Raw genomic sequence first — 13,775 nt, 5'->3', positions numbered from 1 at the left:
TTCAGCTTTCCTGCTCTGCATAATATCTACACACCAGCTACAGGAGCCACTTCCGGGTTCCGGCATTTCTACCAGTTCTTCAACATCTACTGTACAGACATCTTCAGCATACCCTGCTCCACAGGCCACTACTGGATCTGTATTCCTGAGGGGATCCCCAGCATACTCCGCTCCATGGGCCACTACCAGATCTTCTCAGCTGTGGTCTCACTCTGGGTAATTCCCATTGCTCAGGACTGTACTATTTCATCTCCAATTCTGTGGACATTACTTTTCCTTCCTTATAATAAAGTCTCTATTTCTAGCTGTGTCCCACATCACTGAGACTGAGCCTGCTGATGATGAGGCTCATGGGGCTCCTTCCTGTGGGCAGAGACACCTCTCATCTTAGCCCAGGGTTCACATTCTTACATAAACTTAACAAGTTGCATTTCTCCCAATGATCTTACCATCCCTATTACTCTACTCCTTGTCCAGATGCTTCATAGCTACCACAGATCCTTCAGGAAATGCAATTACTTCTCAATCATCAGGTGATAGAAATCTGCCATGCTTTGCAACACCAGCAGGGTTTCTACTCCAACTACTTTCTCATTCCCAATAAACTGGGGGGAAAATGTCCAATCCTGAACTTGAGGCTGCTCAACAAGCATATCCTTTGAGAGAAATTAAAAATGAACTCCTTCAGCACAATTCATTCAACAAAGTGAATAGATGTGTGTTTTGGATCTCAAAGTTGCCTATACTCATAGGGGCGGATTTTCAGAGCCCTGCTCGCGTAAATCCGCCCAAAACCGGGCAGATTTACGCGAGCAGGGCCCTGCGCGCCGGGAAGCCTATTTTACATAGGCCTCCCGGCGCGCGCAGAGCCCCGGGACTCGCGTAAGTCCCGGGGTTCTCGGAGGGGGGCGTGTCGGGGGGCGGGCCCGGCCGTCGCGGCGTTCCGGGGGCGTGTCGGCAGCGTTTTGGGGGCGGGTACGGGGGCGTGGCTACGGCCCGGGGGCGTGGCCGCGCCCTCCGTACCCGCCCCCAGGTCGCGGCCCGGCGCGCAGCAGGCCCGCTGGCGCGCGGGGATTTACGTCTCCCTCCGGGAGGCGTAAATCCCCCGACAAAGGTAAGGGGGGGGTGTAGACAGGGCCGGGTGGGTGGGTTAGGTAGGGGAAGGGAGGGTAAGGTGAGGGGAGGGCAAAGGAAAGTTCCCTCCGAGGCCGCTCCGATTTCGGAGCGGCCTTGGAGGGAACGGGGGGAGGCAGCGCGGCTCGGCGCGCGCAGGCTATACAAAATCGATAGCCTTGCGCGCGCCGATCCAGGATTTTAGTGGATACGCGCGGCTCCGCGCGTATCTACTAAAATCCAGCGTACTTTTGCTTGAGTCTGATGCGCAAGCAAAAGTAGGCTGATCGCGCTTCTTTTAAAATCTACCCCATATTCTGATTTATCTGGCCCATTGGCACTACCTATGGTTCCAAGTGAATTCATCCTATTATCAATTCAAAATCCTTCTGTTCAGCCTCTCTTCTGCCTTGAAAATTTTCAAAAAGTGTAATGTATTAGTTGCAGCCCACCTTTATTGCCAGAAAATCCAAGGGTTTCCAATCCTAGATGACTGGTGATAACAGTGAATTCTTGAGAATCAGTATTCCATTCTATAAATACATCCATAATTCTCTTGCAGAGCTTGGGTTCCTCATCAGCTGTAAGAAGTCTAATCTACAACTCATTCAGACCCTGCAGTTGATAAGTGCGACTGTAGACTCCTTGAGTCAGAGGGTTCTCTTGCCCAGTGACTGGAAATCCATCATACTCTCACTCATCTGGACACTACTTTCAAATCTGTGATCCATGGGCAGGAACCTCCTGGTCAAACTAGGGCATATGACTGCAGCCATCCACGTCATACAATTCAAATGTTTCTATATATGATATTTTATTTATTTATTTATTTATTTATTTATTATTTTTATATACCGACATGTACAGTGGGATCTATGATCCTAATGGGATCAGCTCACGCAACCCCTCTCCTCAGTAGTACACATCACATGATCAATGACCAGCGAATTGCACAGGTAGTTCTTACCTCATGTGCTATGGGCTGGAACCCCCCTCTGCTTACATCCATGCCAGTTCATCCATATGACAGATGCCTCCACCAAAGATGGGGAGCACATGTGGAATCCCTCCATACCCAAGGAATTTGGTCACCTCAGGAATCCCTCTGTCAAATCAATCTATTAGAGCTGCAAGTGATATGGCTGGCCATCCTCATGTTCACCTATCTCCTCTGAAACAAAAGCATCCTGATCCAGACAGACAATTTGTGATGTTGTATGTCAACAAATAGGGAGGGATGGGATGATGGCTTCTCTGATGAGAAGTCCTCAAGATCTGGAACTGGGAAGAATGGAATCATGAAACTTTACAAGCTACTATCTGCCAGACATCTCAAACATCATAGCGGATCATCTCCATAAATGAGTGGACTTTGAAGCAATCAGTAGCAAACAGACTATTCACCTTACAGGGTCTACCAATCGTAGATCTCTTCACATCACTAAATCAATTCTGTGCCATTCTTACAAGCAGCCTCATACTGGCATAGGATGCTTTTCTTCTTGACTGGGGCAAAAGCCTTATGTATATGTTTTCTTCGATACAGCTCTTTCCAAAACAGTGCAGAAGCTTCTTCGGGATTGAGCCCTCCTGATCCTAATAATACTGGCAAGGCCCAGGCAAGTTTGATATGTGCATATCATCACTCACTCAAGACAACAAAATGTTAGTTCATCCCAATCTCACAGCTCTCAACTTCACAGCATGGATATTGAGCGCACAGTGTTTGCAAATTTTCAGTTACCAACAGAGATCAAAGATATCCTCAAGAAAGACTTAACCAGGAAAAATGAATCTGTCAAATGGAAAAGATTTTCCATCTGGTGTTAGCAAAAATCTTCTAATCCTTTTTCTAGTGAGCCTCCCCAACTATTGAAATATTTCTTTATCTCATTCAGGTCTCACCACTTCTTCAGTAAGAGTCCATCTGAGTGCAATTGTAGCATACACCTTCATGGATAAGAAACACATCTCTACGCATCCACTCATATTCCTTTTTATGAAAGGTCTCTAGAACATCAAATCCCCAGTTCAGAAACCCCTTGTTCTGCAGGACTTTAATGTGGTTCTTGCTCAATTGATAAAGCCTCTTTTTGAGCCTCTAGAAACTATTTTTGAAGTTCTTGACCTGGAAAATACTTTTCCTCACTGCAATCGCCTCAGCATGAAGCGTTAGTTAACTTCAAGCTCTCGTCCACTAACCATCTACAATTTATCACAACCAGGTGGTCCTCCAAACTCACCCCAAGTTTCTACCAAATATAGTCTCAGCATTTCATATAAATCAATTTGTTGTGCTTCCTACATTCTTCCCATGATGGGGAAAAAGCCCTTCATACCCTAGACTGCAAGTGTGCCTTAGCATATTACAAATGTACTAAATCTTATCATAAATCAAGCCAGTTCTTTGGTTCCTATGACCCAAACTGCCTTGGAGTAACTGTTGCAAAGCAAACTTTACCAAAGTGGATAGCAAAGTGCATTCATCACTGTTATAACTTGACTGGACTTTAATTTACAGATTCAGTCAAAGCTCATCAAGTGCGAGCCATGGTTTCTTCTATTGCCTACCTCTGGGAGGTGCCTATTGAAGACATCTGTAAAGCTGTGATGTGGTCCTCAGTCCACACCACAGTAGTTTTGCAAAACCTGTTCAGAGAAACATAGAAACAGAAATGACGGCAGAAGAAGACCAAACGGCCCATCCAATCTGCCCAGCAAGCTTCACACTTTTTTTTTCTCATACTTATTTGTTTCTCTTGGCTCTTAGTAACCTTTTGGTTCTATTTCCCTTCCACCCCATCATTAATGTAGAGAGCAGTGTTGGAACTGCATCTACGTGAAATATCTAGCTTAATTAGTTAGGGGTAGTAACCGCCACAATAAGCAAGCTACACCCATGCTTATTTGTTTACCCAGACTATGTAATTCAGTACTTGTTGATTGTTGTCTGTATATAGATCCACTTTTCTTCATCCCCCCTGCCGTTGAAGCAGAGAGTTATGCTTGATATGTGTTGAAAGTGAAGTAGCAGACTTTCTCCCCTGCCGTTGAAGCAGACAGCTATGCTGGATATGCGTGAAGTAGTGATCTTTCTCCCCTGCCGTTGAAGCAGAGAGCTATGCTGGATATGCATGAAGTAGTGGTCTTACTCCCCTGCCGTTGAAGCAGAGAGCTATACTGGATATTCATGAAGTAACGGTCTTTCTCCCCTGCCGTTGAAGCAGAGAGCTATGCTGGATATGCGTGAAGTAGCGGCCTTTCTCCGTGATCCATTCTCTGTGGTTTGCTTATTAAGTAATCGCTCTGCTGCAATCCTCAGCTTAGGACTCCCCATATGTAATGGCTAATTCAGCTTGCTTATTGATGGAAAAAGCATGTCCAGTGCATGCAAATCTATCTCATGTATATTCATTATGGATTTTCTGAAAGCCAGGTCTGTGGGTGGCTCTTGTAGACCAGAGTTGGCCACCCCTGATTTAAAAGATTACAAGCATAGGATATTTTTTCCAGCTATATTCAAAGAGCATAGTCAACTAACATACACATAACAAACTAGCAGTGACATTGTACAGATTATATATTTACTAAGAATGACCAAAGAATTCCATATACAATGTTGTCTAGTCTTGCCTTCCATTTTATTCCATGCCAATCATGCTGAGGTTTGTAGACATACTATGACTATTTGAAAACAACATTATGGTCTCTTAAGGTGCTGGGATGGGAGATAAGATCAAGACTAGACAAACACATCTAAGTATAAAATTATTCTAATAAAGAGAGAGGCCAATGAACTAAAGTGAGAAACATTTTGTGCACTATTTGTGAAATAGCAAGTGTTATTTTTCTACTGGGACTTATAATCAAATACCACATCTATTTTTTCTACTGGAAATTTCATAAAGACTTTATCTACACCTCACTGAGGTATAATGAAAGATTTAGTGAAATCAGCTTTGCAAAGCACATTTTGCACAAAGTTTTACTATGTGCTAATACAGAGATAGGAAACTTCAGTCTTAGAGTGCCACAAACAGGTCTGGTTTTTAGGATATCCTCAATTAATTTGTATGTGGTATATTTTAGGGATGTGAATCGTTTTTTGATGATTTAAAAAAATCGATGGCCTGAGAGCAGGAGATTGCCCGAGAGCGGCCCGAGAGTGGCCCGAGAGCGGGAGATTGCTCCCCGCGCCCCCACTGGACCACCAGGTAATTTTAAAACGGTTTTTGGGGGTTCTGGAGGGTTTCTTTGTTATCAGATCGGGCGCAGCCGATAACCAAAAAAAATCGAGCCGGACGACAAAAATTTTAAGATTTTGAATCGGACCGGAACCGATCAGATTCCGGTTCCGATTCACATCTCTATAATATTTCCATGCACTGCCTCCATTGTATGCAAATATATTTATTTATTTATTTATTTATAACTTTTATATACCAACATTCCTGTATAAAATACAAATCACACCGGTTTACAATAAAAACATAACTTCGCCTGTGAGCGTTACATAGAACAATCAATAAATTATATTAAAAGCATACATTACCTTTGTCAGAAATGTAAAACAATTATAAAGTAGAAATTGTTAACAAGGGAATAAAGATAACAAGGGGAATATTAAAACTTGAGGATGCACGAAAGGGTGCACAAACGCCTGCTGGCTTGGCGCTTTTAACGGATCAGTTCCGTGAGCGATGATGTCGGGTGAGAGGCGGGTCCCTCAGACCTTTTATTCTTTTCAAATTCATCATCTCTTCCCAGTTTCAGCACTGTTCTTTTTTTTTTTCAATTTTTTTTGTCTTTTTTACCTCAGATGTGAACAGGTGATTTCCAGATAGTGGCCAGCTCTCCCCCTCAGCGGCGCCTGCTGGCTTGGCGCTTTTAACGGATCAGTTCCATGAGCAATGATGTCGGGGGAGGGGCGGGTCCCTCATATCTCATACATAATATTCACTGTGAATAACCTGAAAACCAAACCTGTTTGTGGCACTCCAGGACCAGAGATCCCCACCCCTGCTAATAGTTAATGAACTGATTTGCATAATTTGTAATCACAGCAACTCATTAACTATCAATTAAAAATTGTTGCTGAAAAATTTTACAAAATCTGCTTTGTGAGCTAAAAGGGAAAACAGTGCATGCTATCTCAAATAAAGTACACTATTTGCTGGTTTTGTGTGTGAAATGAACTTTGCCAATTTTTTCTCACTTTAGTATATCAGCCTCTATGGTATACCATTTTAAGGTACTCTGGGTTGCAGTTGATTAGAACTAGCATTGCATATTTTAGATACTTGCCATGGATGGTTCACACACAAAAGCTACTTACCCAAAGAGCACAAAGAGAAGTGACACAGCTGCTAAGTTCTGATTATCAAAGAAAGCAGGTATACGGAAAGCTGCAATTATTCCTATTGAAAGTATCACTGGAACCATGTATATGATCTATAAAACAATATATTTAATGATATATTAGGTGTCTTCATTAACTGTATCATATAAGCAAGAAAGAGATTTCATAGGATTTTTCTTTTGTTAAAATTGCTTAGTTTAAGAAAAAGCAGATTCTGTAAACCAAGCTTGATTGAGTTCTTTAACGAGGTGACAAAAGTATTTGGTCAAAGATGTGAAGTAGATGTTGCCTATCTCAACTTTAGTAGGACTTTTGATTCTATTCTGCATAGAACACTGATAAGCATTTGGATTATAGAAGTCTAAACTAAAAAGTTGTAATTTGAGTGAAGTACTGGTTGGGCAGCAGGAAGTAGAGGTTGGTGATAAATCAAGTACTTTCTGGTACCCGAGAACTCAGTACTGGTTCTTTTCAATATCTTTATTAGCAAAAATGCTGAAAAACATGTTGGGAAAAGTATTCTGGTTTAGAGACAATAGACAAGTCTGTAACAGAGTAGACATACCGGAAGGCTTGAAAAAACTGAAAGGGGGTAGAAAAAAACTGGAAGATTTTTCAAGGGTCTGGAAAATGAGCTTGTTTTGAAGACCTTTAGTTGGGTCCTCTTGTAACAGTACATAATAATGGGGATCTTGCAAATGATCCATCATGGTGTTAATATATGTCTCCCTGTCCTGAACCATCACCGCACCCCTTTTATCAGCAGGTTTTATGACTAGCTGTGAAGATCGGGATAAACTCTCCAAAGCAGTACGTTTTGGATGAGAGAGGTTGTGACCCCATTTAACTGTTTGAGACTCATAATTGGTAAGATCTTGTAAAACCAATGGTGAAATGTTTGTACATGTGGGTCAACAGGGCCTGGAGGTTGCAATGCGAACGAGTTTTCACTATTGATAAATCACTACTTTCCACACTGTTTTGAGAAAAAAATAATTTTACATTTAATTTACGTGTGAATCATTGAATAGTTACTCTGCTGTCAAATTTCGAGTGTCTTATTGTTTTAGAACAAATTACCACCTCTATCAAATTGAACTAACACCTCCCTTCTATATGGTATGAACGAGGAACTTAATCTAGCAACATTAGTAAAGGTAGAGAGGTGTGTCAAAGAAAGTACACCTATAACTGGCTTGCTGTTGGCTCAAGGTATTTCGGGATCCTGCACAGGCTTTATTAAAGAGCTCTGAAGATGTACAGAGTAAAGATGTGTCAAACAGGGCCCGTTTCACTATCAGGTTTGTGATTGGCTAAAAATGTCTGTGTGACTTTGGATTGGCTTAACTTAAGAACCAGGATGACGTATAAAAGTCATTTTACACTTAGGATCAGTTGATATTTATGGTGTCCGTTTGAAGATCGAAGGCACGACAATTCAGGATGCTTTAGAGAACTTAGGAGTATGGCAAGAACCTGTTGTTGCACTGCTTATAGAGTCTACATCCCCTGAGGAAGGATGGTTGGTTTGAAACATGTACATGTTGGGATTTGTTATAGCTATCCAGAATTAATAGCAGGGTTTAATGTGTTCATACTCGATAGACTCTAGTAAAATTTAGAAAGAATACTAAGAAGTTCACCTAGAGTGATTTATTGGAAAACAGATGTCATTTAAAACATTTTTTGGGACTTTAATATACGGTGCAGGTCAACACTTTAACATATCAAACTTTAAACTCACCTCCCAAAATTTTTTTTCTTGGAAATTGGTTAAAAAATGTTTTAAATTTAAAGATATACAATACGTCAAAACACAGCAGCTGTTGCTTAAATAACGATTCAATAAAAGATGATTTTATGAAATAGTGAGCAGAATTTGAAATAACATTACAGTGACAGGACATACATTGTCCTTTTTTTTGATTAATTATAGTTATAGTTCACTGTTTTAGTGGTGGAGTGATTTTTGGTAAGTGAGAAGTTAGACAGCTAAATAAATATCTGGGAATATAATCTGGCTAAATTCTAGCCAATTAATAAGTTAAGTGGCTAAACTTAAATTAGATAAATTAGGGGCATTCCAGGGGCGTAACAGGGAGGAGTTGAGTTAGCCGGCTAAGTTAACCGGCTAACTCCGATATTCGGTTGACTTAGACAGCTAAGTCTAGTTGGGCCAGAAAGCAGTCTTAAAGTTAGCTGGTTAAACTTATCCTGCTAACATTAAGGTAGCTGGGTATATTTTGCGGTGCAGTTGCTGAATATATATTGCTAGTTATCGAGATAAGTTTATCTGGCTAACTAGCAGAACTGCACAGTGGTTGAATATGGTCCTCTGTATTTTTAGTTGCATAAATTGAGGAATCATTGGCAGGAAAAAAAAGATAATATTGTCACTAGTGAGACCCCACTTTGAGTTCTGGGTTCATTCCTAGAGGTTATACCTTCATAATGGCATTGAGAGGATGGAAACAGTTCAGAAAAGGGCTACTGGAATGTTACATGGCCTATAACACAATGTAATGGAATTTAGTGAGACTAGTTTAGAGACCACAGACCAACCTCTGCATGAACTCATATTTACTACATAACACTGTGAAATGCTAAACAAATGCTCATGAACTTCAGTTTTTGCCAACAGTTCCAAAGTGTGAAAGTTAAAAGAACACCACAGCTGTGCTTGGAACTGATAAGAAGAAGGGAGAGAGCGGACATTGCTCCAGTTCTAAGCAATTGCCAGTTTTTAGAATATAAATGTGAGACTAGCTAGAGGGGGAGAGAGATTGTTTCCTGGATGTGCTAGAGCAGACTGATCCTTTGATTCTTTGGAAATGTTTTATCTGATTTTTATTTATTTTCTGTTCTATCCTTTAATTGCTTAAATAAACCTACGAAGAGAAAGACCTGGAACTGCAATGTACCAAGTCAGAGTATGTATGTATGTGTGTGTGTACACTGGATAAGCTCCCAAGGTATATTCCTGTAGGTATGAGGCAGAAACCCCTTGGGTAAAACTCACAGTGTGCGGTTAGAACCCAGAACACACAAACACTACAAAGAAAAGCTTAAGACACTCAAAATATACTTGGAGGAAAGAAGGTGTGTAGGATATGATAGAAGTACTCACATATTTAAAAACATCAGTAAAGTAAAGAAAAAAAGAAATTCATAGACAAAGGGCCATTATCTGAAAATGCAAGAAGTAAGTTCAGAGGAAACATAAGAAAATACTTTACTGAGAGAGTGATAGATTCTAGGAATAGCCTATCAGCAGTAGTAGTAGTAACCAAATCATGACCAAATTTAAATATGCCTGGGACACGCAGTGTGCAAGGGTAAGGGCAGATGGTGATAACAGTAAAAAAAAAAATGAAGGTGAGGTCTTGAGTGCTTGCTCAGTAATGTAAAAATGTATAGGGACAAAAAGGAGAGAATACAAGTCAATATGCAGAGTGTCAGTTTATGGCTTGCAACAGGCTTCCATGAAGGCTAGGGTAACCTGCACAGAGTAGCCATGGTTACAATCCTAACATAAGAGTGCAAGGTGCACAAGATTTCCAAGAAGGCTAGGGTAACCTTGCACAGAAAAGCCATAATTATAACTCTAGCATCAATGAGCACAGGGTTGTTGCATAACTAACAGCAGTTAGTTCCATTTTTGAGAAACTTTGAGTTTGATGTATAGGTTTCTTATTTTCAGAATTAAAGTATGAATTCATAATATCAAGGTGCATATATATATATATATATATAGGAATACACTGAGGGAAAAATCATTATTCAGTGGCTTTCTTTTTAAGTGCATACAAATCAGTATGCTAGCTTTATCAAGGAGTTGTAAAATAATTAAGTTACAAAATCAGTGGTCACATGATTTAGTTGTTACTAGAACCATAATGTGCAGTTAATAACCTTGTTATAAACTCTTTCTTAAACTTTCTTATTGTTTATGCATGAGACATCAATCACATCTATTCTGAAGAAAATAGCAGTCTTACTATCATTAACTGGCTCCCAAGTATACAATTTTCATATCATAGAAAAGTATGACTGCACTAGCAAATATTTAAATTATAATAATACAATGTATCAAAATCCATGGTACATGTATTTCCTTAATGCCACACTATCAATTTCAAGCCTATCGTTTGATGCTATTAGTGAAGAACCTGCTTCCTAGCTGGTCAGATCAGTGGATTTTGATTGTATACACAAGAGAAGCAGCTTCAGCTCTTTGTTTATCTGGATATAATCCAAACAGGATTTAGTTTTGTGTTTGTGACAATAAAAAGTGGCATAAAAAGTTAACTGTAATGAAAAGACTCTGCAGGTATGACCAGGAAGTCATAGCCTATGATCAGCATAAGGACATTTTCAATTATGTTCTCACTGAATTTAGGTGTAGGCTATTTACCATGTCATAGGTGAAGTTTGTCATCCAGTAGAAGGTTGTGCTAACACCTGAGATGTGCTGCAGTCTCTTTGCTCCAGTGTGATGCTCCTTCACCACATAATTCACAAAACTGGCAGTTGTAATGGAATAGCCAACCAAAATAGATATGGCCACTAACATATTCACCATGTTACTGATCCTAGGAGCCAAAAAGAAAAGAAGAGGAAGAGGGAAAAAATAAGATCAGATGTAAATGAAAATACAATTCAAATCCTTCCATCTCCCAGCTATCACTCAAGACTAAGATACCACAAAAACTGTGAAACAGTTGGTTAGAAGATAAATAAGATGCCTGAAAATGTAGACAGGTAAATACATCTAGAGTATTACAGCAGCACAGCACCTGAATTACATCTGTGCCTATAGCACCTGGAAATATATTCAGGGTTTTTTGTTTTAGAAAATAGGCCTTAGAGAAATGTCAGTGCATTCTGAACATGACCAATGTGATCACTGTACTTTGCTAGGAATAAACAATAATTGAAGTTCTGAAAGGATAATCAGGATTCAGTTTTTATTTTCTTTCACTGTTTGTTTGATTTTCATTAACAGTATCATTGCTATTACTTGCACACACTAAGTAAAGGTTTGTTAGTATGTAAGATGTTTCATGCATTGTAAAAGGATCTTGGCTTATATCAGTCGATCTTGTGGATTTACCAAGATCAGCTGACTTATGAGACACTGTGGGAGGTCAGGCAAGCCTTGTTTCTGCCTGGCTGATGTAATATGGTACAAAAATACAATTAGTTTCTCTGGTTTCACTTTTATATCATCTCAGTTAACCACATAATCAATCAAATCAATAGACTTTTATAATTTAATTTGTAGGACCCATACGCAATTTCCAAGTCTGAGTTCAGACCGCGGGAAAAAGAGATGAAATAAGCCATTTCTGTGCCGTGGGAACGAAGGGAAGATCTGATTTGGAGATGTAAAGTTTGGAGTGGACAATTCCCCTGAAGCAGGACCTTTGGGTTCGAATCGCAATTGTGTCGGGATATTGAATTGGAACATTGTCTTCTATGAGATGAGTATTGTTTCACTTGGAAAATATACAGAGGAGGTGACTTTTTTGCACTTACACTACCGACTTTTTTGGATTTTCCCATGAGATATGTATTATTAACATTTAAGTTTGTTAAGGCTTAGCAATATTTATTGCAAGGGACTTTTATAGAAAATGAAGTAAATACCAAAAAATATTGGAGTTATAAATAAAGTAATGTGACCTATGACCAATTGTAAGTTTGATTGATAGACAAACTCCTTGTGTATGGGGCCTACAAATCAAATTATAAAAGTCTAGTGATTTGATTGATTATGTAGCTAGTTGAAATGATATAAAAGTGAAACCAGTGAAACCAATTGTATTTTTGTATTAGTACTGAAAGGTTTCTGGAATACACTGTGGTGTGTCTTTGGGCTATTTTTGTGATTGATGTAATATGGTGCCAGGCTCGCTGATTAGCCTGTTAGACCAGCCGAGTTGCGGGGGTGGGGGGGGGGGGGAGATGTACAAACAGAACAGTGGTCTCTTGTGAAGATTTGATGACCTTCGGAGTGAGGAAACTCACTCCAAGATGAGATTTGGGCAAGGTTCTCTCAACCTAGCTTGAGGGACTCTCTACCTGGGTAACATCAAGCTAGGTTGAGAGAACCTAGCCCAAATCTCATCTTGGAGTGAGTTTCCTCACTCCGAAGGCCAGCAAATCTTCACAAGAGACCACTGTTCTGTTTGTACATCTCACGTTGAATGTGAAAGTGGCCCCTACCCCCCTACACTAATACTTAACCCTCACCTCGAGTTACTAGGTGGGCCTCCCATAGGGATAGAAATACCTGTCTAGGGAGGAGGCACTATAGCAAGTCTCTCTCTCTCTCTCTCTCTCTCTCTCTCTCTCCCTCTCTCCCCCCCCCCCCTGGCAATGTGGGCTAATAGTGCAACTTGCAATAAGGCCCCCCTGTCTGGTTATCACTGAAAACAAGCACTAGCTGGCTAAGTACTCTTTATAAAAAGTCAGTGATTCCTCCTTTCCTCCTTCTTCTCCCTATTCAAGTAAAGAGTAACTGGCCCGTGGATCATCTTCCCACTGTTCATTCAAATAAAGATGTGTCCACCCCCCTCCCCTTCCACAGACTGCTGATCCCCTTCCCTGACTCCCACTCTTCACACCCAGGATGCTCAAAAGGCAAGTGGGCAAGAAGACTTACTCTTTCCTCTTGTTCACTCAAATCCTGGATATCTTGAGGTGGAACCTACCTGCACTCTCCATTATTGTGCTCTCTTCTGCCTTCATTCCCACTTCCAAGGAGTTATTCATCACCTAGTTACACAATTTTTATTTACCTCTCTAAGGCCTCTACCCTAAATTCTGCTCAAACAGAAATAATACTGGATAATCTCTCTTTTGTCCATGTTCCATTCTTTCTTATTTAATATCATAATAAATGATGGCAGATAAAGACCGAATGGTCCATCCAGACTGTCTAAGAATTTGCTTATGGTAGTAAATACTGTTCCAAGCAGGTCCACCCCATGGCTTTTGTTAGGGTGGTAAGTGCCGCTCTGTGCAGCTTACCCCCATGACAAAATGTTACACCCAAAGTTAACATAGGTAACCCAATTTCTTCATTTACATCAGCTAATTTCTAGGGATGTTTGTCCCATGCCACTTGATTTCCATTACTGCATTCCAAGCATCCACCACCCTCTCTCTGAAAATATAATTTCTGATGTTGGTTCTGAGTCATCCCCCCTGGAGTTTCATATTGTGAGCCCTAGTTATACAGTTTAGGGATGTGAATCGTTTTTTGACGATTTAAAATATCGTCCGATATATTTTAAAT

The 13,775-nt window shown here is 40.3% G+C and overlaps 1 protein-coding gene across 1 annotated transcript in view; it reads right to left on the bottom strand.

The window, feature by feature from the left end:
* Positions 1-13,775, bottom strand: part of ABCA12 (ATP binding cassette subfamily A member 12) — a 615,834-nt gene that overhangs the window by 117,210 nt on the left and 484,849 nt on the right. Inside the window, exons 43-44 of the mRNA XM_029607914.1 lie at positions 10,887-11,064; positions 6,449-6,564 (exon numbers count right to left, since the gene is read on the bottom strand). Coding sequence (XP_029463774.1) covers positions 6,449-6,564; positions 10,887-11,064 — 294 coding nt within the window. The remainder of the gene's footprint in view (positions 1-6,448; positions 6,565-10,886; positions 11,065-13,775) is intronic.

Source organism: Rhinatrema bivittatum, chromosome 6 (genome assembly GCF_901001135.1).
Source record: "Rhinatrema bivittatum chromosome 6, aRhiBiv1.1, whole genome shotgun sequence".
NCBI classification, from domain to species: Eukaryota; Metazoa; Chordata; class Amphibia; order Gymnophiona; family Rhinatrematidae; genus Rhinatrema; species Rhinatrema bivittatum.
The sequence above is the reverse complement of the archived record's forward strand: the minus strand, read 5'-3'. Positions and strand labels throughout refer to the sequence as shown.